Source organism: Phaethon aethereus (genome assembly GCF_964289735.1).
Source record: "Phaethon aethereus genome assembly, chromosome: 10".
NCBI classification, from domain to species: domain Eukaryota; kingdom Metazoa; phylum Chordata; class Aves; order Phaethontiformes; family Phaethontidae; genus Phaethon; species Phaethon aethereus.
Window position 1 is genome coordinate 24,327,215 of NC_138586.1, and position 27,381 is coordinate 24,354,595.

Sequence of the window (27,381 nt, forward strand, 5' to 3'; positions counted from 1 at the left end):
ATTACATGCCTGGAAAGAATGCGACTCAGTGTTTCACAAAAGTAAATACACTCTATTTTTAATAGATTAGAGCTAGAAAGACTTCAAGGCATATTATACCACTCAGTGCCAAGCACCGAGTGGATTAACGGTGTCTTTTCTCATTCCTATGTTAAAGCTAGGATATGTCTGAGCTCTTCATCGCTGTCGCTCAGAGAAGAGAGAATAGTTGTAAATGACTTCCTGAAAATACAGTGACTTCATAGGGTTCGCCACCATGGCGTGTGCTGTGATGAGAGTTGGTCCAGATGTGTCCTGGGCCTGTTTTTTCAAGTAGAATGTTGTTTTAAGTTAAAAAAAAAAAAAACCAAACAACACAACACCTCACTGCCCCCAAAAACCCTTGCAAAACACTAACAACTTGCCCCCCCGAAAAAAAACCCACCAAAACCCAAAACAAAACTGACAACAGCATGGTCATTTAGGAGAAATTCAGTATAAATGTTTGCACTGAACAGAAAGGTATTTCCCATCATAACTTGGACAATACTTCCATATAGCCTGGAAAAATTAGCAGAAGTAGTAGTGTGATTACAGAGGTTGAAATATGTGTATAGGAAGAAAAATCCTGACTTTCTACTTGCTTCGCAATGCCTGCAAAACGGGCAGAGAGATAGTCTGTGGTTAACTGGCTGGAACAAAAACCTGTGTTCTGCCTTACTCAGCATATCAATCTGTATTGTTTTTGCTTTTTAATCTAGTCAAGTAGATAAGCAGCAATTACACGATCCTATGATGTGGAAGAGCTTTAACTGCAGATTTTGCAGTGCACTGGAAACGATTAACCAACTCTTTATCAGACACAAATTCACATGTGGCAGGACTCTGATTTACGCTTTTATTACTAAAGACAGGGAGTAGGGAGCAATGCTGTAATTCAAAATAGACTCCAGGAAAAATGAAGAACATATAGAACTAATGGTTCCTTGTCAGGATTTAAAGAATGCCTGTGTTTTCATGGAGGAATGTACATGATGCAGATGCAGGTGTGAGCCCGGCGGTGCGCTGGGGCACTGCAGCTTTGTGTGCCCAGCAGGGTCAGGGTATGGGGCTTTCCCAGCAGTTTTCCACGGGGAGCCGCATGCTGGTGCTCAGGCAGCTAATACTGCTTCTCTTGTTTGGAACAGTGGAGCTGAACGAAGTCGGCTTCAAGTTTGTACGAAAGTGCATCAACGCAGTGGAAACGAAAGGTAAGGTGCTCGCCCTGGCATCAGGAGGTACTGCCGTCCTGGCGTTGCTTGCTGTGGCCTTGAACGATACTGTGTTTTCTGCAGCACAATGATGTTAGTCAAGGATACAACACTTTGACTTTTAACTGAAGAATGCATGTCAGAGGAGTAGAAATCCTGTGCTGTTTGCAATGTCTTTATAGCAAATTCAGTTAGATTGGATTTCCCCCTCAATGCTGGTTTCATTCATCGGTTTCTCATCTTTGGCGCTGAGAAAACTCATTGTTAGGCAGAAGGAGAACAGGTCTGGATGTGCCTCTGCACTGGGGGGACAGGCAGGGCTTAACTGGGGTACTGGGTTGTTCAGACCCACGTTAAAAGCAGCAGGACAGAAGCAGGCTGATGGATGATAGCTTGCACTCTGGTCTTGCATGGGACGCCCAGCCTGTGCCAGCGTACATCGCCGGCGTGGGCTATAGGACAAAAATGGATCGTGCCAGAACAGCTGGGTCTCCAGGCTGGCGCAGGGAAGCATGGCTGGTTTCATCTCCAGAACCTTTGGGGGATAAAGCCAGCCAAGCCTCTCTGAAGTGGGGAGGAGCAGGGTGATGAGACCCTCCTCGCAGAGCGGGGCAAATACAGCAGTTCTGTCTCTCTTAACTTTGGCTAATATTTTCGAAGAATCTGCTTAAATGTGTTTGCCCTCTGTGACAATTTGAACAAATCCGTGTTAAAGCAAAAACTTAAAGCCACTTCTCTCCACAAACGGCATATTTAGGCAGGTAGGACTTGCCAGTTCGAGCGCATATTGCACGCGTTGACTGCACTCACCTCAGTGTTGGATGATCCTGGCAGAAAGTGCATGTCTGGGCTGTGCTGGGGGGGCAGCCCCTTGCCGTGGGGCAGCCCCTTGCCGTGGGGCAGCCCCTTGCCGTGGGGCAGCCCCTTGCCGTGGGGCAGCCCCTTGCCGTGGGGCAGCCCCTTGCCGTGGGGCAGCCCCTTGCCGTGGGGCAGCCCCTTGCCGTGGGGCAGCCCCTTGCCGTGGGGCAGCCCCTTGCCGTGGGGCAGCCCCTTGCCGTGGGGCAGCCTGCGGTGCAGGGGGACAGAGCCCGGGTGATTCCTGAGGCAGAAGCGTTTCTGCTGAGCCAGCAGCCCGGCAGCTGGGAGAGGAGTTCCACTAGATGGGGCTTTTGGACTTCGCACCGGCTCGGGAAGACCCTTGGGTAACGCTCTTTGGCTTTCTCCTGCTTAGGGATTACTACAGAAGGCGTCTACCGGACTGTTGGCAGCAATATTCAGGTGCAGAAGTTGCTGAATGCCTTTTTTGGTAAGAATTAATTATTCTGTGCAACTAGATTGTCCTGTTTTTGTATGAAGAGGAATAGAGAGGATCAGGTTTCACAGTGAAAAATGTCCAGCGTGGTTTTTGGTCCCTGTGGCCCCTCCAAGACGTATCTACCCCTTCTTTTCTGGGCTTTTTTCTGCAGCCTGCTGTAGTGCCTCTCCCTTTAAGCTGCATTTATTTGTTGATGGTGCAACCTGCATTTTAAGTTAAGTGAGCAGCAGCAAGATAAAGCAAGGCAATGACCCTGGAGCAGTGGGGAAAAGCCTCCCATCACGTGCTAAAAATATCCAGGCATTTTGGAGTCGCGTGCTGGGGTCACGTTCCTGCCGCAGGCCCCGGGGTGCGGGACACTGGCCAAGGAGAGATGAGCGCTCGCCCTCTCCTCCTCTGCCTGCACGGCTGGCAGCTTCCAGCACGCGCAGCGGGGCTGCGGGAGCTCCTGGTGGAGCCACAGCAGCAGCGGAGGGGCTTTGGACAGCGGGGCTGCTCGCACGGTCAGATGCACGTGGCACGGGTTTGTGAGCATCACCCGAGAGTTGAGCAACGGTAAGAATCATCGCTTACCCAGCCATCGCACCTCCTTTCCCTTGATAACAGCCCGTGTCCCCGTTCTTAGGCCGTACAAATGAGAACCGGACCTGAAGGTTAGTGCTCGTTAATTAGCGTGTGGGATCCTGAGCACCTCGGCGTTCGGGCAGCCCATCCTGCCGCGCTGCTGCCGGTGAACTCGCCCAGGCAAAGCTGTTCGTAGGGAGGTGCCTTGTCCCATGGGTCCGGCCCCCGCAGCCGAGCTCAGGGGAACCCTTTTCTTGGTGGGGTATCATGGAGAGCTGTCCTGGGAAGGTGGCCTCCCAGGGGAGGCATTACCCTGATTTAAGGTTTTCACCTGGCGGGACTGGGGTACCTCGCGCGCTGTATGCGATGTATGCGTTAAGAAGTCAATATATGCATTTCTGCTCAAAGCCTTTCTGTGCCTGACTCCTGTGTTTCATACAAGCATGTAAACTGGTGGGTAGTCTTTATGAGAAGCTGTTAAACTCCCTGCAGCAGGCCATGGGGCTCGGCAGCGTTGCTCCCTGCCGGCACCGGCGCTCCCGGGCTGGGTCTGGCTGAGGCCGCGTGGTACGCGTGGGCCAGGGCAGGCTGCGAGCCCCTTAGGTGAGCCCCGAGGGGCTCTCCCACTGCCCGCAGGCTGAGCCCTTCTTGCTGTCCCTGCCCGGGGGGCTGGAGCACGGGGCAGAAAGTAGGTTTACATTGATACCTGTGTGCCTTGCGCTCGCACCAGCCCCCTGCACAGACATCTGATATTAATGTAGTATTCAAAGGCTTTTACTATTGTTTTTTACTATTGTTTACTATTGTTTTAACTATTGTTGCTGTTGTTTATTAAAATGGCTGGTTTGTGCTGAGGTACAGCTGTACCCAGTTCCCATGGAGCTTGTGACTTCAGAGAGCTGTCCGGTTCTGCTTGCCTGATGACTAATTACTTAGCCTAAGTTTTTATTGCTTCTTGATTCTCACCCTCCCTGTGAGTAGCTCTGTAGTTTTCTCCTCTGGACCCCACCAGTGAGTGGCTTTTTGTTTTATTTATATGCATTGGTCTGGTTGACCACTTGCCACTCCGCTGTGTACGAACTCACGATGGAAAGTCCAACAATGCAGAAATAACTGCTGCAGGGGGGTTTCATCCTGAACATCAATAAGGAGATAGATTTTTTTTTTTTTAATTTTTTTGGTCTGTAGTCCTGTTTCTTTTTTAAAATAAATCATGCAGTTTATTTCTTTAGTCCAGCTGCCCCCCATCCTCCAACCGTGTCCTTTACTTCATCGTACCAGAGAGATGATGTGGTTGTTTGGTGAGGGCAGGCAGGAGCAAAGTGTACTTCTACACTGCTGTGCCTCCTCCTCTGAGCTCCCTCCTCTCCGTGCAGTGAGAAGGAATGTTTCCAGAACAGCCTTCAGGGGAGTAGCTGCAAAGGCGGGATTGGAGCTGGACACTCAGATTACTTTGGATATCAGAAAGCTTGTCTTGGATCTGTTGAAATGTGTCGTTTATGGCAGTCTTGACTGTGCTAGGAAAAAGCAAACTATTGAGAATGTTCCCTCACTAACTTGTCACCACTGCTTAAATGTTACCTTCTGCTTCTTCCTTTGTCCCTGGTTAGCACTGCTCCTCAGCCTTTCCAAAATACTGACGCTGGTACTGTTGTTAGGCTTTGCGCAACTGTGGGAATCGGCAGCTTTCTTCATGTGCTGCTGTAGCTTCTTTTTTCTTGAGAGCATACCCTCCCTGAGAGCATGCTGTTTATTAACAACCTCAAAATGGACCTTATTTAAATGCCATTTTGTTCTTCCTCCAGATCCAAAATGCCCAGGAGATGTGGATCTCCAAAGCGGCGATTGGGACATCAAGACGATTACCAGCTCACTGAAGTTTTATCTCAGGTACCATTGCAGGTCACACCTGCCCTGAGTGGGCAAAGGAGCATGGGGCTGGTCCAGGTGAAAAGTGGAGTGAACATGTTAACATCTGGCTGTTGGAAAGGATGAAGAAGTAACAAAGGCTTTGGGAAGAAGAAAGATAGATTTTTTTTTTTTTTGTGAGAAATATGCCTGTTGTAGAAACTCCACATCCTACAGGGAAAGCTGTTTAAATAATACTGTCTTGGGGAGATGCCACTGGGAACTGGTGGTGCTGGAAGGCGAGTGGGTTTGCCCATTGGTTCTTCAAGATCAGTCACAAGTGGGTCACTCTGTCCTGCCAGAGCTCAGTTTTCTTTCTGGTTTCTGCAGGAACCTGTCTGAACCCGTCATGACATACAAGCTCCACAAAGAGTTGGTCCTGGCTGCCAGTAAGTCCTGTAGCTGCCCTGCCTAGGCCTGCCCTCCCCAACCACCGTACAATAAAATCACTTGACAGAGCTCTGCCAGCCCAACACCAGGGTGTCAGGCAGCTTCCCCCTGTAGAAAGAGGAGTGAGCCTCTCTTCTGAGTGCTTAATTGTGCAAGGGAGGTGGTGGTATTTCTTCCCTTTCTTCCCTCTAGCAGGGTTTCATGCTCTCAGAGGGTCTGAAGAGCCAGGGGATGTCAACTAACTTGAAATCGGCATGAGCGTCCCAGAAGAATTGTTTCTCGATGGTATTAATATATTTATTTTAAAACCTGTGATATGCTTGTGCCACGCAGATAGACAGGTGCTCCCTTTAGTTCTTGAAATTTGTCCTGGGATGTTGAATCCAAAGTGTCTACTGGTACATGAAAGATGTTTTTCTCCTGCAGCTCTTGGGACTGAGCCACAGCCAGTATTAACAGAGATGGGCTAAGCAACATGGGTAGACTGACAGGGCATCACCTGTGCTAAACCAGCCAGTCCTCGGCTGTCCTGTTGTTATGGCCATTTCGAATAAGCCATAATAATTCTGAACTGACTGCATCCTCAGAGCGTGTTGAGAGCTGGCATGCTGAGATGGAGACTAGAGGGATACAGAGAGCTGGTCACCTCCCTCAGCATGAGAGTGCTGGCATTTGGAAATGTATGGCACATTCAGAAACACTTCAGATTAAAGCATCCTTCACACCCCCATGCCTCCTTGAAGTCAACAGGAGGGTAGGAGAGCACCCACCTTCCCTCAGTTTGGATCTCTGGGGAATTAGTAACACTAGTTCTTTCTTGGAAAGAAAAATTTGCCACCACCTACTGATTGTGCTCAAGCCCAAGATTTACTAGTTTCAGAACTGGTTAAACCAATGGTGACTGGGTATGTGCAAAACCATAATCCTTTCCCTACCCTCCCTCAGAAACTTGCACCATTAAGCTTCCCAGCTACCAAGATCCCACGTTATTCTTTTCGCACCGAGTATTTGATTGTTTCTTGATTATTTATGCTTCTAAGGGTGACCTCTTTGGGTCAGGGACTCAATTTTTTTTCCCTGCGGGACATTTTACCGCGTTGTTCAGTGTTACAGCTATCGAGGCTGATAAGATACCCAGCAGAGAGGTCGTGTGTTCCCCAGGTGTGCTGGTGTGCGGGGTGAGGGTGCGAAGGGGACTACCCAGCCATGCCCAGCCTGTTTCCCTGGCCGTGCTCAGAGGCAGAGTGCGACGCTGAGCTCCCTTTCAAGCTTCATTTCTCCCTCTTTCCACTTCATTTTGTTTCTCACGATGATTACCCTGTTGCTATGTAATCTCACTTTCCTTCTGCTTCCCATTGCCGGATTTGGCCAGCCAGCCCTACGTTGCAGAAGGAACAGCTCCCACAGATTTTTCTTTGGCTCTATCTTTCTGTTCTGTATTTACTTTGAAAGTGGTGGGCACAAACTTTTCTTTGTGTTACTTCTTTCCAGAATCTGAGAACCTGGATTACAGGCTGGGAGCCATTCACGCACTGGTCTATAAACTACCTGACAAGAACAGAGAGATGTTAGAGCTCCTCATACAACACCTTGTCAAGTAAGCAGACATTTTTCTCTGAAGCCAAAGTAAGTGGAATTAATGGAACCAGCAGAACAAACCTTTTTTTGTGTCAGGTTTGCAAAATTGTATCCATCACAGTCCCCCTAGGAATTTACATTTGGACTGCACAAATGGTATGATTGTCCTTGCTACACACTGCATTACATTAAGTGATGCTTCTCTTTCTAATTGCCACTATCAACCCCTTTCTGACAAGCACCAAGCAGGAAATAATTTGAAAATGAAAATACCCTCTGACAGCAGACCTATAAATTGTCACCTCTCATTCCAGTTAACAGGAACATTAGTGAACATGAAAGCATGCTTTCGTTTTATCTCCAGCTCTATGGATTCAATGTCCTGAGCCCTTAGAGCAGCACAAATGCTTGAGTGTGTCAGTCTCTGCTCTCATACAGGTGTGTTGGATGCTTGGTGGCACTGAGCAGTGCTGCTTCCACATGCTTCTGCCAGTGAGCCCCTGAAAAAGTCTGTTACTTGATGATAATGGCACCAGCACTGCTTTGGGAAATTGGTATTTTCCTGCCTCCTTGTCGCACCAAATGTGAAGGCTCAATGTGGAAGCTCTGCCCTCTCCACCCCGGCGGGGAGCAGGGGCACAGCAGGGAGAGGGGCTTGTGGTGAGCCATGCTGAAGCTCAAAAGTAGAGGAGCAATCTGTGTGCAGGTCAGGAAGGACCAGGGCTTGCAGAAGCAATGGCTTTTGTATGACAGGGCTTGCTTTGGACCTTTGCAGAAGTTGTTTTCAAAACTGGACTGTTTCAGAAATAAATAGGGCTGATCTGGGTTTGTCACGCCTTGACACTTAAAGGTGAGTGCTTGGCCCTCGGTGCCATCCTCCTTCTTTGGGGTGAGGAGGGCTGGCTGGGCGATCCTGCCTGCCAACCTGTTCCAGCCTTCCATGTGCATGTTTGTGTGGTTTTTAGAAAATTTTCTGTGTAAGTGCCAGAGCTGAGAGTGTCTGGCGTGCAGTCCGATGAAGCTAACGCTGTACTTGTGGTCTCTGTGTTTATTCCTTAAAGTGTTTACACTTAAATTCTGTTCCCTTTCCCCTTTGTGCTGACAGAAACCTCTTTAACACCAGAGCTGCAGGGCAAACCCAGAATTCATTACATGTCAGCATCAGAGTCTCTCTCCTCTGGTCCACTTCTGGAAACAGGCATTGCCCACTTAGGTGGTTAGTACTTCAGTCAACAACTGGCGCTGCTCCGCAGGCTTGCACGTTCCTCCAGAGGTTGAAGGCTGCTGGACAGAGCGAGCTCTGTTCTGTGAGAAAGGTGGTTCTTTCAGAAAGAAGATGCCGTGTAGAGATTTGTTGAGAACCTTCAAAATGTGCTCCCTACATTCAGTTGTTCTCCTTCAGAGAGAGCAAAAACTAAAGCCAAAAGTCTGTTAAGGATAAACAGGATATTCCGATTTAAATGATTCCCTTTGTGTATGTGTTGCATAGATAAGTTTTGATTGCAGAGTTAAAAGATGAGGTAGGAGTGGGAAGGGATCAAATAAAAATGCTATCAACATGTTGCTCTCCCAAACAGTTGTCCTAGCCAAACATGCGTGTCGTAGCTAGAGACATGTTTTATCTCTGGTAGGGTTGGGAAACAAATTCTGCTGAAACAAAATGAAGAAAATTGAATGACTGATACTTACTGTATCCTTTTCTCATTGCTTGGAATAAGATGTGTTTGAAAAAAACCAAACCAAAACCTATTCCTTCTTTCCCTCCTCTCCACAGCATATGTGAGCACAGCCGAGAGAATCTGATGTCACCATCTAACATGGGGGTGATATTTGGTCCTACCCTCATGCGGGCGCAGGAGGACACCGTGGCAGCGATGATGAACATCAAGTTCCAAAACATCGTGGTTGAGATCCTCATCGAGCACTTTGGGAAGGTATGGGTGGCGGCCCCGGGAGCGCCTCCACGCAGCTCCTGGCTGCTCCATCATGTTTGTGCCAACTGTTGCTGTGGCAACGATGCGGAGCTCTGGCTCCTCTTTCTGGACTCTCCTGAGGGGCTGGGATTTTTTTATGTAATCTTACTGTTCTGATGTGTTTTGGAAGGAAACAAAAAGTGTAGCAGGTATGTTCCTCGCTGTTGTCTTTAGCTAATTCTGAAGGAAAACATGAGTCTAGGGATTTTTGCTTTTCTTTTTAAATAAGAGGAATCTTTATTGAAAAAAACCCTATGCCTGGACACTACAGACTACAGACACTACAGGACGCTCTGCTAGACCAGAGCATAACTGGTTTCAGCAGGCACAGTCCAAGATGAGACACTATACAACTGTTAATGCAGGGGGAAAACACCCCAAAGCAGACAAGTATTGAAAGGTTGATGAAAATAATTCAGCTGTGCATACGATCTGTTCAGATCCAGTTGTAGGGATGGCGTGGGCAGATCTGGGGAGGGGAGCTGCTGCCTGAGGTTGAGCTGTCAGAGGAGACTTCAGCAAGTGGCCGGTGCCTGTGCTGTTGAGGCAGTGCTCTGCACAGGGCAGTGCAGCCTGGCGAGGGCTCCATCAGCATTTGCCTTTCATGGGATCTTTGCTGAATATTTTTGTCTGAGAGCATTGCCTATGTGCACAGGCTGGGTTAGTCTGCTATGGTGAGTGCTGAAGATTCACATGTAGGCAACAGCTTTTTGTCATATAGCATTTTGTCTCCTGATGGAAGCAGAGTATTCTGCTGTCTTCTATATTAGCGCTTTCTCCTTGTGATATCTGATCTAATGGCTTAGGGTTTTCAGGGTGGCTGGAGGATGGTGGACCTGTATGTTAATATTTAAAAACTTGAGCAGCGTTTGCATTCGGATCAGCATACCAGTGATCAGATTGCTTTCCTGATAACAGCACTAGGTTCAAAGGAATCAGTTTGTTCCTTCAGCTTTTCATAATACTTCACATTACAGAGTGTCCAAACAATCTCTTAGGTCTTAGAGGCAGGGAAAGTTTGAAGCCATCCTTTAAAGGATGTTTTTTGCTGTGAAGAGGATGGAGTAGTGCTCCCAGCAGACAGGGCAGCACACCTGCAGAAGTGAAGCTCCCTTTTCAGGAAAGACGAGGAGGCCGAAGCTGAAAGACCAGGGTTCTTGCAAAAGTGGATGTGGAGTCAGAGCAACCAAACGGGGACCAGATGGGTGGCATGGGTGTCGGTTGTGGTGCTGAGGATTGAAGCCAGAGAAACGGGATGAAAGAGCTTGGAGAGACTTTTGAGTATCCACACAAGAATCTCATGAAAATCACAAGCCAGTTTTTTTGAAGGTTTCTGCAAATGCTTCAAATAAGTTCTGGCAGCAAAACAGGGAATCGTTTGTGTGCTGGGGTCCTTGCTCAATTTGCTCCAGACCTGAGCCTCTGTCCACCCCACTGCGGTGCAGGCTGAGTCAACACACTATTTACATTGCCACCTCTAAGAGCTGGAATTAAATCTTTAATTAAGCCAGACATCTCTTTGCTTGCTTTTAATTTCTTCAGCGGTAAGGTTAAGTTAGTAACATTTATTGGATTGAGCTTGTAAGTTCAGCGTCAGCACTGAAAGTCTCTTCAGCTCACACATGAGCAAACACTCTAAATGAGTCTGGAGGAAGAGAGGGATGTGGTTTAAATAGTGCAATATGAAGGCTCTAAAGACAAAGTAACTATTCATGAAGTCTTTGTGGATAATTAGTGTTTCCACAGCTTATATTTCAATGCCACAGTTAAATAAGTTGATCACTCTGGAAGCACCTTCTTCACTGTACAAACCTTCTAAGTACGAGGGTCTGTCAATATCTTTGTACCTCCAAGTTGTTTAACTTGGATTTTCATTTAGAAGGCAGAAGAAAAGCAGAGTCTGAAAAAGTGTAGGCTGTGGTGTGTTTTAGCATGGTTTCCAGATGTTGAAAAGCATCTTGTGAAACCAGCATTCTGTAGTACCTGTATAAGCATCCACGAGGAACTTAACACCTTTTTTTTCTTTAAAAAACAATATTGGACACTTGTCAATATATAGGAATGAGGTTGATGTTTCAAAAAAATTGCCCTGCTGCAGGTAAACCTTTGCTATTTTAATAATGCCTGAGCTGCTGCTCTTAAATCCTGGGCTGTTAATGTCACAGTAAATTCCTCTGAATTCAGGCAAGGGGGAACACATGGGGCCTTGTATTCTGGAGCAGAGAATATGTACTGCCCCTGCAAAGGACAGAGCCCCTGTTGGCCTTAAGCATCAGCATCCATCCTGTGTCACCAAATCGGGAAAGAAAAGCAGCTGAAATGATGATACCAGGGTTTGGAGCTCGTCTGGGTCTTTGCCCTAAATGCCTCAAGAGGAGCTGTGCAGGCAGCTGCAGAGCGTGTCGTTCCTCCTCCCTTCATGCAGAGTAGGGCAGACTAAGTCAGGAGCAAAGCCTGAGTACCAGCACACGATATTTATACTGAGCCTGCTGAGTGAAAGCCTGGGCAGACTAGGCTAGGCACAGCTCCGGTCTGACCTTGCCCCTGCGCTGACCAGGCAGCAGAGGTGTGGGGAGCCCTGCTACAGAGATGGCTGGTGCCCACCCTCACCATGGTAGGTGCTACCTCTCTTTGGGAACAAGAAGGTTAAAGTGGGAGTATGTTTTTCTCTCTCATCCCCCATCTCTGTTTCCCAGAACTGCTGTTTTTCTGGGAGAAGAAAGAACATGCTTTTGGTTTAAATTACAAAAATGGCGTACTTAATCAAATCACAATGTTAGTTTCTTCATTTAAAAGTTTTTCTGGGTGACACAATAAAGCTGTTCTTCCATAACAAAGCATGCACCGAGGGAGCAGTGACCCTGCTCGTCGGTTGGGTCCGGTGTGAGCTCTCGTCCTCTGGCCTTGAGCTGTCTCCAGCCAACAGCCGGGAAGGAACCAGCTCCACGTTCTCCAGAATGGGCAGCACAGCCTCAGGTCTCGGCAGCCTGTGCCACCCCGTCCATAGTAACTCACTCTTTAAAGTCTGATATAAATTCTATTAATATCCATGGGAAAAACACAAGAACAGTTGGTTTTAGTCTTCAATGGGGTGTTTCAGATGTTCAAGAGGCTGCCCAGAGGCTTAAGTCTTTTTCAGCTCCTAAAAAAAGCACTGACATAAATAAGAACCTCTAAATTAAACCCAACCAAATAGGTGCCATATGACCAGTGAGAAAAGGAGATAAAACTCCTTAGCAGTATTGTTTTTATGCCAGTATTTCAACCAAGATAATTTCATAGTGCCACAGACTTCATTGTAAGCCAAGAGCTGAAGGGTTTTTTAGCGTTAAATGATGTGGTGGTTTGTTCGGGTGCTTTCTGTAGATTGCCTTGCTGGTGTGGAAATCTTGATGTTTCTCAGAAACGGTCAGCGTCAAGGCTTCCTTCATCTGCTCCAGGATAATTTGCTTCTACGTGTTTTGTCTGGTTTTGTGATTTTTGCCGTGTTAATTAGTTCAGCGCTGCAGTTGCCGCGGCGGGTGTGCAAGGTGCAGAGCAGCCAGCCTGTCTGTAGGAAAGCCCGTGGCAGGACACATCTGTAGAGCGGTAACTAAAGCATCATCCCTGCTCCAGCCCCTCTCTACCCCTGGCAGCCGGGACTTTCCTGGGCGCTGGCTGGTGCACACTGTCCGTCCCTCTCCGGGGAGGCTGGAGGAGCTGGGGTCGCAGGGCCGGAGCAAACGGCTGCGAGTGCCCTGCCAGGCTCTCGTGGGCAGCGGCTGGTCGGGATGGTTTGGAGCGGCCCTGGCTTTTCCAGCCCTCCTGGGTCAGTTGGAGGTGACCCGGGCCACAGAGCACTCCGCCGCCTGCTGGGGAGCGGAGAGGAGCAGGGCAGCCCTTGGCAAAGGCAGTGGGCGGACGCTTGCCCTGCAGGAGCTGGGTCTTTGCCTCTGGCGTGGCTCAACCACCAAAATCCTTCCCAGAGCCGAGGGACCTGACGGCTTCGAGCGCGGCTGTGGCACACTGAGCTCGGAGGGCTGCCCGACACGCCGGCACAGCGCCTGGCCCTGGGGGGGTTCTGAACCACGCGCTGCTGGAGGCTGGGCAGGGCCGTGGGGAAGGTGTCGGTGGTGGCCACCGTCCACCTCTGTGCTGGGCGGGTGGACCTTTGGCGGGAGGTGAGGCAGCAGCCCCTTCACGTCAGGCTGGGTCACCTAAGCGTGTCTGCCTTTACAGATCTACTCTGGCCCCCCAGAAGACACTGCTGCGCCCCCGGTGCCTCCTCCCAGGGTGGCTGCCCGGCGGCACAAACCCATCACCATTTCCAAACGTCCTTTGAGGGAAAGACCTGTCTTCTTTGGTGCTTCTGTGGAAGAAAGTGGAGGTCAGTCCAGCTGTTCACTGATGCCTTACCTGCCTCTCGCCCCCTCTGTTTCTTTTAACACCTTCCCAGGAGCAATGGACAGAACAATAGCAGGACTGCACTTCCCAGGCTCTGAACACGGCAGGCAGTGAGGTCTGTCATTCAATGAGAAAGGAAAGTGAAAAAACACTCCCACATAGGTTGCATCGTCTCACAACTCAAACTCCATGGGGATTTTTTTTTTTCCTCTTATTTGCAGCGTTCTCAGTTTGCTAAAATAAGACTTGGCTCTTGCATATGAGAAGCCCAGTGGAGAGGTTTTGTAGCTTCAGAGGCAAAAATGTGAAGTGATGCAAATGCAACTGAGCAGCAGAGTTGGTGGGATGGGAGAGAGTGTGCTTAGGCTGGGGTTGGACTGGAGTCTTGTCCTGCCAGAGCATCTGCAGGGCTGGCTCAGCCGCTGGCGATTTTGCATCCAGAGCAAGAACGCTGAAGCACTTTTTCAGGACACAGTAATAGTCTTTTCTAGACAAAGTACAGCTCTGCTGTTAAATTCATTTGATTGTAAGGAAATGGTAAGGCCCTTATCATTTCGAAGGGTACATGAATTTAAAGTCATGTTTCTCTCTGCACCCGATTTGCTCAAATTGTCATTGCAAGCTGTACCCTACATCACGTCATCACCAAAGAGCTGAAAAGTTTTTTTCTCTGTTGCAGTTTTCAGAGCTTTGATGATGATTTAGGCTTAATACTACAAGTGTACTTTTTGGCACTGGCAAAACATGATTGATTCAAATTGCTCTTTAAAATCACAAGACTGCTCGTGTGTTTAGAGATGGCCTTGCATTTAAATGTTTCTCTGAACCGGGAGCAGAAGCGTTAACGTTTGACTGCACTAAGGAGCAATCAGTGTCATAGCAGCGCTTTTGCATCCTGTGCGTGGGTCTCTAGCCCAACGAGAGTGATGAGATGAATGATTTTTGGAGGGACTTAAAAGCATGGTAGACCACTTCTCATGAGCAGGCATACTGGAAATTAAAAAGAAATCTATAAGTATATACTGTTACGTTCAGAGTTGTTTCAGTTTTCTTTATTCCTCAGCATTTGTGTGAGCCACTTGCTGTTTGTGTTTTGCTCAAGTGAGGAACAGTCACTGCTGAAGCAGCCGCCTCCTCCGGGCTCCCCGCCGCAAGCGTGCTCGTCCTGCGGTGCTGCAGGAGCTGTGCTGCTCTGGCAGAGAGCTCTGCACTCCCGCGGGGCAGAGACCGTGACGCCTCCCTGCTGCTTCCTAACCCGATGGCTGTCTGTCCCCTTGGCTCCGCAGCAGACCGGCACGGCCAGACCCCCAACGGCAGTGGCGGTGGCGAGGCCCCCAAGCCCCTGCACCGCAGCCGCCTGCCCACGCCCCGGCCAGGGGGAGATGAGCCGGGGCGTCCCCCCACCGAGGGCCGGCCCGACCCACGCGCCGAGGCAGAGCTGGGGAAGCTGGTGGCCAAGCTGCAGGACGGAGGAGCGAAGCCGGCTGGCAAAGCTGCCAACGGGGTGGTGTCCAGCCCTGCCCTGAGGACCTCCACGCTGCAGGCCAGGAGACCGGCTCCCCGGCCGGGGATCTACGGCAGAGAGGGTGAGTGTGCGCCCGGGGCCGTGGCTCGTGCCAGGGTCCCCGCCGAAGCGAGGCAGAGGGAGTGCCATTCTCCGGGGGAAAGCTTGAGGCGCCCGAGCCAGCCCTCCGTGCACCGTGCGCCGGGGCGGCCGGAGCGGGTGGTGGGCTTCTCGCCTTGAGTTCTCCTGATGTAGCTCAGCAAGAACAGCTTGAGGTGTGGGCGCTGCAGCCCGAGGGTTTGATTGGGCCTCGGCCTCCTGCGTTGTCCTGTTTTATTTCAGACGGTGGGTGCTTTTGGTCTGTTGCTTGAGGGGTGCGGCTGCTGTGGGCTTTCGGAGCAGCCTGCAGAGCCCGGTGCCGGTGCTGCCCCTCCTCTGCTGAGCCAGGCAGATGAAGCGCGCTTTCCATGCAGTAGCTGAGCCTCTGCTTGTGCTGAGCTCAGCCTAGCTCAATGGACTCGTGAAATTCAGGCTTGAGTAGCAATATAAAGACCATTAAACGCAAAGCAATTTGTACACAGTCTAACTGCCCTAAGCACCCTGGATCATCAGCGCTTTCCTCAGCAGAGACGAGGCAAATGGCAAAAGTCACTTTCACATTTTAATTTCTGATGGTTTTATCTGTCAGGCCCCTGGTGACACAGCTTCTGGCTTACTGAGGCATTATCGGGAACATTTATTTCAACAGTTCATCCATTGGTGTCAAATATAAATAACAATTATTATTTGTATTTTAATAAGCTTTATACAGAAATCTATTACACGTAGATCTGGCCCCAAACTAATTATTTCTGTGCTGGCATTTCCCGTTTCAGTGGAGGAAGGCAGGTAGGTATTTGCATATCTGTGTGTCTGTAGACATTCTCCCCCACGATGCCAGGGAGCTGTTTGCAGGGCAGTATGCATTGCCGGAACAGCAGGTGTTTGGTGCTGAGTTTTATACAATACTCAGGATGATTGTCCATAATAAAAGATGTATTGCTTTCTGCAATTTGCCAGCTTTTCCTGTGCACTTTCCAGCACTTTTCAGATGCTGTCATAGCCTGACAGCTTCACAGTTCTGTATTTGGAAAATAAAAACCAGGCTGCATTCTTGACGAATGACTCCCATGTGCAATGGAGAGAAAGAAGAAAGGCCTAGCTGGGTAGCACAAACATCAAATTCATCTGACTGACACTATTGGCTTAATTTAAATTTGTTGCATAAATGGTAGGTGGAAATCTGCTTTTGGAAGAGCAGGCTAGCTTTTAAAGTGGCTTATGCATCAACTGCAGTTAGTGCTTCCAAGTTTTATGGTTTTGCATTATCACATACAGTGTGCTGACAGCATGTCCTGGAGCCACAGCATAATAGAACTGGCTGCGTTGATCCTTTAAAGTATATGTAGAAGAACAATGAAGTAGTAATAAAGTTCTGTTACATCTGTGTTGATACTTGCAAATCAGTGCTAGAATGCTGTATTGAGCTTTAACGTGCACAGTTTGGGGATAATTTTGAAAAACTGGAGAAACCAAGAAGTATAGGCTGAAGATTTAGAAGGTGGGCCTTTTACTGAGAAATTCAAATTATACAGCTTACCAAGGAGAAAACTTAGGATCAGAATTTACAAATGCAGGCATGAGAGAGAGTTGGTTAAGGACTGGTGTTTGAGTTAGCACACCAGGATATAATAAGCTTCAGTAACTAAGGGTTTGACAAAGCCTTGGTTAAGCAGCTGCAGCAGTTAATTAGCTGACCAAATAGAAAAACATCTTTGACTTATTTCTAATCAGAAACAGGACTGTCTAGCAGTGGAAACATCTGAATTGGAAGGGCAGGAACCCAGCCCTTAAGATGGTTTTGAGCCATATAAATGGCCAGACAAGAAGATCACAAGGATTTCTGTCCTGCAGAAATGTGCCCTGGAGGTCTGGGCACTGGAGGGAAGGTGTGGGGTCACCAGGCATGTCAGGTAAAGTCTGGCATTTATTCCTTATTCACTTAACCCTTGAAGACTTTGAAGGGTTAAATGAATAATGAGGTTGGCTGGATCTTGGGGAGGAAAAGCAGCCGAGGCAGAGCAGAGCAGAAAGCCAGGGGAGAGGACAGGTAGTGCCACTGCCCAACATAAAAGCTTAGAGAAGCATCAGCCCCAGACTGCAGGGATCACCAATCTGTGTTATTCTTCTCACTTTTGAAGAGCAGAACTACACAGGTTTTGTTTAAGAAAACTTCTTGTTCCCAGGCAGTATCATCTTTGCAGTCAGCAACTGTATCAAGTTTGTCATCAACAGGGTCCAGCATCAGCCCCTCTTTCTAGCTCCAGGAAGGCTGGGCTGGGGCAGGCAGAATGGGAACTGCCTTTTCCTAGGACTCTTTTACCTAAATTCTGGCTGGACAGACAGAACTAAGCCCACTAACTTGTTTAATGCCTCTTCATAAACATTTAGTCCTCCACCAAAGCTTCATACTCAGTGTTTGTGATCCTCAACCTTGCAGGTGAGTATGACGGTGTCCCTAAGCCACGATCCCATGGTGATAAGCCCGTTATAACACGTCCCCCCGTGAGACCTCCGGACCCACCGTGCAGGACTCCTGTCCCTCCAAGGCTGGAGCAGAAGCCAGATCTGATAGCGGGAACAGCTGAAGAGATGCCCTCATCTGTGTAAGTCAGCAGCCTTGGTGGGCATGTGGTGCCCGGGGTGGGCAGCTCAGCCCAAGGGAGCTGCCGGGACCTGGGGGCTTGGGGAGCATGTGGGGGTTGAGGTCAGCCTGGGCAGCCGGAGTAGGAGCCAGTGTCACCTACTGGGAATTTTGGAAGAGGAGGAGAAATATCATGTTGGTTCCCAGCGGCGTACAATGGCTGGAGCCATTCGTGGATGTCCCTTTTGACACCGGTGCAAGCACAGGTTTGAATATCGCATTGGAAAGCTGTGCAGAGGGCACGGCCTGGGAGGGGAGTGTGGCCATAGCAAAAGCAAACACATAGAGGAAAAACAAAGCTCTGAACCTTCTCAAGTACAGGCCTGGGGCTGAGCTTTGTCCCATCCCCTTCTCTGCTGTTTCTTGTGTCAGTGAAGCTGCAGAGCCCATCCCTGCCTGGCTCCGAGCAAGTCGCTCAAATGAGATGCTTCCTGGGGAAGGACGAGATCCAGCTTGGATCTCTCTTGAGGAATTTGATGGAGTTCGGCTTCATCGTCAGATTTCTTTCAGATTTTAGAGACAAAAACCCTGCTGGCTTCAATGGGAATTAAAAAAGAAAAAAGGGTGACTAAATACATGGGAATCTCAGCCTAGCAGCCAGGACCAGTTGGCGGGGAGGCTGCAACCTGTCTGTTGCTGCGGAGCTCGCTGCTGCTGTGCATCCAGCAAAGATGTGCGCTTGGTTCCCCGCCACCCGAGCCGGGCTGCACCCCATCTGTGCTAATGCCCCTCACCCAGCGCTCTGCCACCGCGCCGCAGCCCTGGGCTGTGCGGGGGCCACCCCCGGCACCTCACCTGCCCGTGGTGACATGAGGTGCGAGGAGGTTTGTCATGAACTGAAGTGCCTGTGTACCGTGGAAGCCACGCAGCCCACGAGTGACGACCTCCGGCAGCGGTCCTGGGGGAAGCGCCTGCTGTGGGAACAGCTGCCGAGCTCACTCTGCGCTGGCCCCTGATCTCTGCGGAGAGCCCCCAACAAAGCCACGCTGTGCAGCTGATCCAAGTCCTGCATGTTCACTCCTTACTCCAGCAAAGGTGCCGTGAGGCTCAGCTCTGCACCTGCAGGGTAGGAACGGGCTTTTGCTCTCCTGAATCAATTGTTAGAACTTTTCTTTCTATGAGGACAGTTGGAAGCTAAATACGGAGCACATGAAAACTGAAGAAGAGGCCATAAAACGTGATGGATGCAGGTTTATAAACCAGCATGTGGGATTATAAGCAAGAGCATGGACATACGCGGTCTAGGTATAAAGCAATCAAGGGCTGCCTGGCCAGGGTGGTGTGAAGGCAGAGGGGAGTGGAGCTGGCAGCACAAGGAGCATGGCTGCTGCCTCAGCAGAAAAGACATCATTAGGAGGTGATCATCCTCAGTGTCTGCTAATGCTGTGCTCTTTTCCCTGGCACCCTTGAGATCTAACTAGGAAATTGCCTTATCGGATAACTGGAGTGACCTCTCTTGTTCTCTTTGCAGGGTGGCCTCTAGGACAAAGTTCTTTGAGACAGCTTCCCGAAGAACAAGCAAGTAAGCCTGGCACTGGGAAGTTGGCATGTAAATAAAAGCAGCCCTGCTGCTTAGAGTGCTCCCTCTGAAGCAGGGAGAGTCACCTCAGAAGGCCCCAGCCCTGACCTTTCTTGCCTCTTGTCCTTGTGGGCAGAAGATGGGTCTCAGCTGAAATGCTGGGACTAAACAAAGAGCACAAAGTGTAAAATGTGAATCCAGACACAGACTTGATATGTTCATTATTTAATAGACTTACTTGTCTATGGATTACTTGTATCATGTGCGTGGAGCTACGCCAACGTAGTGCACGTTGTACTTGCTTCTCAGCCTTTGCGAAGAGCAGAGATAGGATCATGGGAGAGACGAGGAGGGCTGGTTAGATCGCAGCAGCTGATCAGAGGTGCGAAAGCAGAGAGTGGATGGTCCTACACACGATCTCTGTGCAGGCATAGCTCCACCACAGAGAGGTACGGTGTGATGGAGTGATAGCTTGGGCATCGAAGCCTTCGGGCTAGGCTGGGATGGCAGAGCTTTGAACTGCAAGCATTGTGCTTTGTGGCAGCAGATTTCATTTGTAATAATACCTGCGCAAATAAGCTTCATCTTCTTGCTTTTAAAGATAACAGCCTCTGCCAAAAGTGCAAGCAGGTTTGCATGTAAGTCTGATAAATGTTGTCTGCTAGTGTTGACAGTGAGCTCACTTCTTACACTGAAAAGTATATCCGTGACCTGACTGTTACCCAGCCCTCTTTTTAGGTTTGTGGATCTGAGTTTGAGCTTGCTTCGTGCATTAATTTTTTTTTTTCTGTATTCTTCTATTTCCTTATATACAGTTCTTCATCACCACAAGGCAGGATCCCAGGTGATGAGAGCTGAGGCTAAAGGTACGTGTTTATGACAATAAATCAAAGAATAAACCAAAAGCACTCATGTAACGCACATTCAGCATTTACGGGGTGGTGGGAGTCCAGTGAAGGCAATGGGAATCTCAAAAGAAAGATCAGGAGAAATGTCCTTCCTGTAGGAGACCCTTGGGAAGGAAAAATAATGACTGGAGGTGGTCCATGCTCTTTCTTGGGGCCTAGTTTGGCAGGGGGGAGTAAATCAGCCTGCTCTGCCCTTCCTGAGCCACCTCACTGCAGCGCTCGGGGTAAATGTGAACACTATGCAAACAGCCATGCCAAGACCTGGGCTTGCTCTGGTTGTGGTTTAGCCATTGCTGATGAATTTGTACTGCTGTATAGAGCATGCTTGTTTTCTTCTTCCAGACCTTGTAATCACCTCAGCCCAGCTAGACCCAGGAGACTTGCTGTGCTTGTGAAACGGATGTGTCATAGCTATGACTTTTCCAGTTCCAGGGCCCCTGGAGAGCAGCTATCTTACCGGACGATAATTTCAGAGTATGCTGTCATAAGTGTCTCAAGAAATTAGAAGAGAGGGAGATAACAATGGAGAGAAGACCCTACCCAGATGTTTGTGTTGAACTGTTCCCAGTCCTCCCGCCACTCCTCTCTGCACAGGCTGTGAAGGATGCTCGTGTCTGTCCTCGCAGGTGACCGGCAGCGTTTGCAGGGCTGGGCGAGTGCCGACCGCTCTGGGCAGAGCCATCCAGCCGATGGGCTGTGGCAGGGACAGCAGAGGATGGGAGTGGCTGTTACCTGCTCACTTTTTGGGAAATGCACCTTGGCAAGGGTGATCTTGGGCAGACATTGGAGTCGAAATGCAAGGGGCTGACTCCCCATGCTTGGATACAAAAGTAGAGCTACTGGGATTTGGGTTGGACCCCTTGCCATGAGAAGCTCCTTCCTTTATGTTATGTTTTACTTGCTCAGTAAGCTATAGCATGTTTGTCAGTGTGTAGGAGAGCAGTGTATGTTACTGGAAACACTGTTTGTGCTAAGGCAGGACAGAAATTGGCTCTGCGGGAAGTCTCTTCATCTCCTCCCTGGCATCGGCGTGCCCCGGTCCTGGGAGACCGTGTCAGCAGATGTGGCTGTGCCGGGGGCTTTGCCTGAGCAGAGGGGGCTTTGCCTGTGGGCTGGCTTTCCAGGCAGTGCCAGTTCGGTCAGCAGCCTCCGAGAGCCTGGCTGGGAGAAGGAGGCAGCAGGCGGTCCTCCTCCTCCTCCCATGTGCGCCACCCTCCTGCCAGATCCACTTCCCACGGGCCCACCAAGAAGTCTCTGTCCCCAGGGTTATTCTGGTGGGCCAGCACAGAGGTGTTGCAGAACTGAAACTCGCTGAACGTGGGTCAAAGCCCACTGTTTTTCCAAGAGGCGCCCAGCTGCTCGTTTGCTTGTTACATTAACTTCCAGTCAGAGAGGTGTCCAGTCTCTTTTCCTCAGCAGTGGCTGTGGAGATGATGCCCTTTGGTCTGGAAGGGTTTCTCCTCTCGCACCCCTGTTAGCAGTAGAGGCTTATTTGTGGTTCCAGCTGACAGCAGGGCTCAGTTCCTGAGCCGTAGCATTTATCTGTGAATAGGCAATGAGCAGCTTCCCTGCTTCCTCTCAGCAGCCCAAAGGCACCCTCCCTGTTTTGAATGATTTTCCTTGGGTGCTGGGAGCATTCCCAAAACAGTGGCCAAACATCCCTGTTAGCTTCTTCCCAGGTGCTCCATCCTCTCAAGCGCGCTTTGTGTCCTGCCTGGCGCAGGGTTGCCGGTGGGTTGCTGCTGCGGTCCTTCCCGTGCCGACTCCTGATGCTTGCCTTGTGTGTGCATTTAGCGCCTGTCTGCTTTATTGCTGAATGTAATTCTGGCGTTCACTGGACACACATGTCGTGTCCATGGTGCTTCTGCTCCCTCGGGCTTTGGCGGTGCCCCGGCTGCTCGCTCCTGTACTCCTGCTTTGAACAGTGGCACATAAAAGTGGCTTTAAAAAAACAAAAAACAACAAACAGAACAGTGATAGCAAGGCCTAGGCTGTATTACGCACACCAGCATCTCAGGGCTTTTCAAAGCTACAGTGAGCCCTTTCTGCCGCACCCTCTCGTGAGCGGCCGGGGGGTGTAAGCAGCACCGAAACAGCGCATCATATTTTTCTGATCAGGTATCTAAGAGAGCAGATATGTCTGAGCCAGCGCGCCTGAAGGCGGGAGAGGGGGGCTCTGACCAGCCCAGCTGTGATTGCTGGGGAAGCCCCTCCAGCAGCCGGGCAGTGCAGCAACCCGGCCCCAGCGCCCAGGCAGCCCCACACCTCCTGCTGCGGCAGGCGCTGGTGCCTGAGCCCGCCCTTCGGGGACGGGCGGCTTTGTCACCTCCTGGGGCGGCTGTCCTAGAGGTGCCAGGCCAGCAGTTCCTCCACGGAAGGCCAGCGTTTCCAAAATGCCTTCCCCCCTCAGGGCCGCGCATTGAGGGCCCCTCAGGGCTGTCGGTTTGGGAAGTGCCCGGGCTCCCGCGGACGCAGGCAGCTCCGGTGCTGCGCAGTGCGGGCGCCCACAGTACCCATCCCGTTGGAAACGGTGGCTGTTGCATCTCCCACGCTGCTCGTGTACCGTCAGCCTCGTGCTTGCTGCCCGGCACAGACCCTCTGGGACAGAGCTGCGGGAAGAGAGACATCCAAGGGAGTTCAGTTTTAAGTCTGACATTGTAAACAATGGAGGAAAGGAGCTTATTTCATTGTGGTGTTTTAAAGTCATTTGTCACATGTGTGTCTGTGCTGGTTTTTCCTCCTCTGTGCACACAGCCGAACGCTGGGACCAGCGGTGGAGCAGCGGTAGGGTATTCGGTTGTGCTGGTGGAGGGCTGTGGGGCACAATCCCCCCTGCCAGCGCCACAGGAGTGATGCAGCCAGGAAACACGGGATTCGCCCCGTGCAGTGCGGCAGGGCCCCCGGGCATCAGCCATCGGAGCCGTTTTGTCATGTAAAAGCGTAGGTCACTTCAAGTGTTTATAAAGTTTCCATAAAGTAAAAAAAAAAGAAAAAAAAGAGTCCAAGTTTGCTTTTGCCTTCTTTAAGCAACGCCGTAGTGTTGCACGTGCTGCAGCCATCCTCTGCTGTGCAGATCCCACTGCTCGGGTGCCGCAGGCAGCGCAGGACCCGGCCCAGCACCCGAGGACGCAGCCGACACTCCCCGTGCGTGGCCAGGGCGTGCGAGCGTGGCTCGGGACAGTGGGTTTGCATGGGGTGGGCGTGTTTTTGATAGTATGTGGTTTTTAAATGTTTTCTCATTTTTTAACTTCAGTTCACTGATTCTTGTTCAGCTGCCTCTGTCGGCATAAGTGCTTTTCTACTTATGACTGCTGCCGACGCAGCACCGGCTTCTTTCCATCTATCCGGCATCCTTTTCCCCTCCCCGCATCTGTTTTCCCATCCCTCTCAACTCTGACGTTGTGCACTAGCATTCAGTTTTCAGGCTTTTTTAACGAAAGGACCTCTCATGGGAGGAAACAGCTTTCCCTCAAATGGGACCCTCGCAGCCTGCTTTTGAGCCTGAATTTATGGAGAAGTGCCCGACCCGGGCGCCCACACAGGAGCTCACAGCAGCGAGCAAGGGGCCAGGAGAAGGAGGGTGGTCCTGGGGGACGCGCGGGGCAGGCGAGCTGCCCTCTGCCCTCACCGCTCGGCAGCCTGCATGCTTTGCTTCCCTCCCCGAAGAGCAGATGCAGCCTCTTGCCACAACATTGCTTAAATACACTGCTTATAAATACACTTAAATACACTTCTTTATTGAGAGATTTTTTAATTTATTTTTTTTTAACCTAATGCCATGTGGATGGAAACGGCTGCGGCTCAGGAACAGCTCTAGCAGTTTGAGATGAATGAATTCAGCTCTGGTGTCTCTGAGGGTCTTCTGCTGAACCATGGGGAGCGTTCTCACCGACACCCTTTCTGGGCTGCCAGTTGCTGCATTCTTCTCAGTATCCTTGCTGCAATTATTTTGTACCATCCCAGCCCTCGCTGAAGGGCGCTGAGCGTTGCAGGCTCGGAGCAGGTCCGTGCCTTGCCCCGGCTCCAGGGCCCCGAGCGCTGTCCTGCCTTCCCGCTCCCCGTTCAGCGTTGCGGCGTGGGGCCTCGGACCCCGCTTACAGCGGCAGGAGCGGGGCCAGCAGCGGCGCGCGGCGCTCCACGGCCTCCCCAAGGTGCAGCTGGACGTGGGGTGCCTGCTGCAAAACCAAACCTGCTGCGCGGCATCCCGTGCCGGGGGCAAGTTCCACCCCACGCAGGTGCCTGGGACCGACACGGGGTCGCGACGCCCAGGTTCCACGAGCTGAAGCAGCAGCTTGAGTGTTGAGGTTTTTTTTTCCTTTTTTTTTCCTGACTCCTTGTTTCTCTGGAGTTTCCTTTTGGGGCTGTAATTTTTCCAGGGATAGGTGCTTTCAAAACAACAGCGTTTGGGGGAAAGAACCAGTTTTCTTTTCCTGTTAGCCCTTGCAGTAAATGATTGCAGATTGGAATGAGCACAGAGGCGCTTATCCCAACAATTCTGGTGTCCCAGCCCACAGGTGCGTGGTTCGCTTTCTTAAGGAAAGCGTTTTGATTTCATCTGAGCAAGAAAAATATTTTCCAGCATAAGTAAAACCTTGTAGGTTTTTATACAGAGAAAAGATATCAAAACAAAAAGTTTCAAAGCTGGAGCCTCAGTGAGGACTTCCCAGAGGAAGAATTTGGAGAGGTTAAAGGCACGCTCCAGTAGACACATCTATATGATAAATTTAGAATTGAAATGTACTTAGTGGATCACTGACAGCTTAAATTTATGTGCCGCGCAGAGACCCACAGAGGCGCAGGAATCCACCCACGCAGGACTTCTTGCAAGATCAGAGTCTTAGGTTTAAGCTCCGTAATTCTCTCTGGCCCAACTCGCTGGACAATTAACCAGCTGAATGCTCTGATTTAGGACCAGCTTTCTACACTGGACGTTTTCTTGGCGACCGTCAGGAGCATTGCTTGGCCTATACATCCATTAATCAAGAGTCGGGCCACCAAAAAAATCCTGCTATTGGCTTAAAAAATCAGGAGATGCTTTGAACCAGTAGAAGCTGCGATGTTTTTTATTTTCCTTGTATTTTCAGAAGCTTATGGAAGACGTGCTTTCACAGCCTCTATTGGAGTCTGTGAGAGAGCTCCTAAAAGGCAGAATTCCGGAAGATTCTTGAAATCATATATGAAACGTCATCGTTCCCACGGAGGCTGGGAGAAATATAGCCCTTCACCCACCCAGGGCCGGGCTGGGCAAACTGCTGCGCCGGGCACGAGGAGCAGCGAGCCGCGTGAGCCCGTCCCCCCCTTCGCCCGGGGCTCGGGCGCTCCCGGGGCTGCGCCGGGGGCTCCGCCGCAGCGCTGAACGCGGCCCGGGTACCCGCGGGGCTCGGCGGGCTGGCGGCAGCCAGGCTCTCTCTGCGGGCTCCAGGTGAAGCCTGGAGTTTTAACTAGTCTGACCCGGAGGCAGTTGCAAAAATGTATGTTATAGAAATTGGAGAAACTAAACTCAGTTTAAAGGACTTGCATAACAAACAAACAATTTGCGCATTACCAGGCCCTGTGGCCTGCGGCACACCCTCCCACGCAGCTTCTCACAGCTGGGAGTCCTTTACCACCGGGGTTTGTATAAATGGCAGTCCGGGGCCATTGCCTGCAATTGCTTCGTTCCAACAGTCCATAGGCAGCGTCAGACCCACGGGACGCTGCGGTGTCACCTATGGGGCGCTGGTGTCCCGGTGGCTCCTGGTCCCCTTTCTGTTCTTTGACTGAGATAAAGAAGTGCTGTACGACACCGTCAGTCACGGTTCAACGGCCGGATTCTGACCCCTTAGTGCGATGCGGCGGCAGGACGCACGCGTGGCCGGGCCGCGTGCGCAGGCACAAGCCCCTCTGCGGGCATGGCGCAGCACCTGCACCGCTCGCCCCGCACGTGTCCTGCACTCCCCAGGGAGCCGAGCCCGGCTCGGCGAGGGGGACAGAGGAGCTGCCTGGGCCGCGGCTGGGGGAGGAGCCGGGGAGCGCCCGCCGACACGGGGCTTCGGCAGCGTGGGGGGTCCCGCTGGGGACGGTGGCCAAGCAGGGTGCGGGGAGCCCCAGACTTGGGGTGGGTTGGGGCCGTGCTGCTGACTGGGGTCCATCCACACCCCCGAAATAATCCCACCTGCCGAGCGTCTCCCTCCACTGGCGTGGTCTGGTGCACCCCGGCCCACGGCAGCCCAGATACAGCTGGAAGCCACACAGGGAGACGGTTGCCAGCGCAGCTGCGTCAGCGTGCGCAGCGCTGCCAGGGCCCCCGGGGAGGTAAACCGCTGCCGAAATGTGTGCTTAAAGCAGCTCGTTATTGTTTTAGCAAATGGAATGGTTTTTCTGTTTAAAAAATTTCCCACTGGCTGTTTGAAGGACAAAGGCAAGGAAACTGCTTTAAAGCACGGAGCCATTTTAGGGCTGCTTGACATGAGATGTTTCCAGGAAAAAAAAAAAAGAGAAAAAGAGCAAGATCGATTCCTCACTTGGGTCCTGCTGTTGGAGCCCACCCTGCAGCGACGGGTGCCCGGCCAGGCACAGGCTGCTCTGCCCCACGGGCTGCCACAGCCCCGCCACCCTGCTCCTGGCTGACGGAGTCTTTCAGAAAAAGGTCCCAGCGGCGTTCGTTAGTGCAAAGGTCCAGAGAGCGCCCGCGTGGCCAGCCTGGGCCGGGGCTGCGAGGGCCAGGCGTCTGCAGGGACCCACGGAAAAACGCACCCGGCAGCATGAGGTGGGGCCTGCAGCCCCCCCCAGCCCTCCCAGCAAGCCCTCCTCCCTGCTGAAAAGCGTTGCTTTTTCTAAACTGGATGCTCGTTGTGGATATTAAGTGGGTTTCTGCTCCAGAGTGTGACCACTGCCAAGGACGGCGCTTGGCACGAGCATGTCTCTCCCCCGGAGGCCGCGCCCCCACCCCACCCGCTGTGGGACGCAGTCGGGGCATCGGCGATTTCGATGTAGTTTGTGGGTCGTGGTGAGCGTCGCAGTGGACGGGTGCACGATCTGCAGCAGAAGTGGCTGGAGCGGAACGGAGCAGAACTCGTTCAGGCGACTTTGCCCTTTTGGCCAGACCCCGTCCTCTGCAGCCCTCCAGGCTGATGTCCTTACCGTCCTCACCGCGGCCAACGCTGTGCAAGCCACACGAGGCCGGAGCCCACGAGGCCGCCGGGGGCCGGCGTAGGACCGGGAGGTGCATAGCCACGTGAAGGCCTGGGTCCATCACCCCACGACTCATTGGACCGGCAGCTCCCAAATGCCCCGGGGGACGCTGGTGGCCAAGTCTGACCGGGGATACTGGGGCTGACGTGGTGATGGGTATCTGAACAGCACTGGGCTTTTCCATGTCGATGAAC

At 51.2% G+C, this 27,381-nt stretch overlaps 1 protein-coding gene across 1 annotated transcript in view; it reads left to right on the forward strand.

The window, feature by feature from the left end:
• OPHN1 (oligophrenin 1) overlaps nt 1–19,964 on the forward strand; it is a gene marked incomplete at both ends in the record, with an annotated part of 65,383 nt that extends 45,419 nt beyond the window's left edge. The window contains 11 exons of the mRNA XM_082004030.1: nt 1,167–1,229; nt 2,461–2,535; nt 4,914–4,998; nt 5,347–5,405; nt 6,898–7,003; nt 8,759–8,918; nt 13,176–13,323; nt 14,627–14,926; nt 17,384–17,549; nt 19,059–19,109; nt 19,922–19,964. Of these exons, the coding sequence (XP_081860156.1) occupies nt 1,167–1,229; nt 2,461–2,535; nt 4,914–4,998; nt 5,347–5,405; nt 6,898–7,003; nt 8,759–8,918; nt 13,176–13,323; nt 14,627–14,926; nt 17,384–17,549; nt 19,059–19,109; nt 19,922–19,964 (1,256 nt within the window). The remainder of the gene's footprint in view (nt 1–1,166; nt 1,230–2,460; nt 2,536–4,913; nt 4,999–5,346; nt 5,406–6,897; nt 7,004–8,758; nt 8,919–13,175; nt 13,324–14,626; nt 14,927–17,383; nt 17,550–19,058; nt 19,110–19,921) is intronic.
• Nucleotides 19,965–27,381: the final 7,417 nt, after the last annotated feature.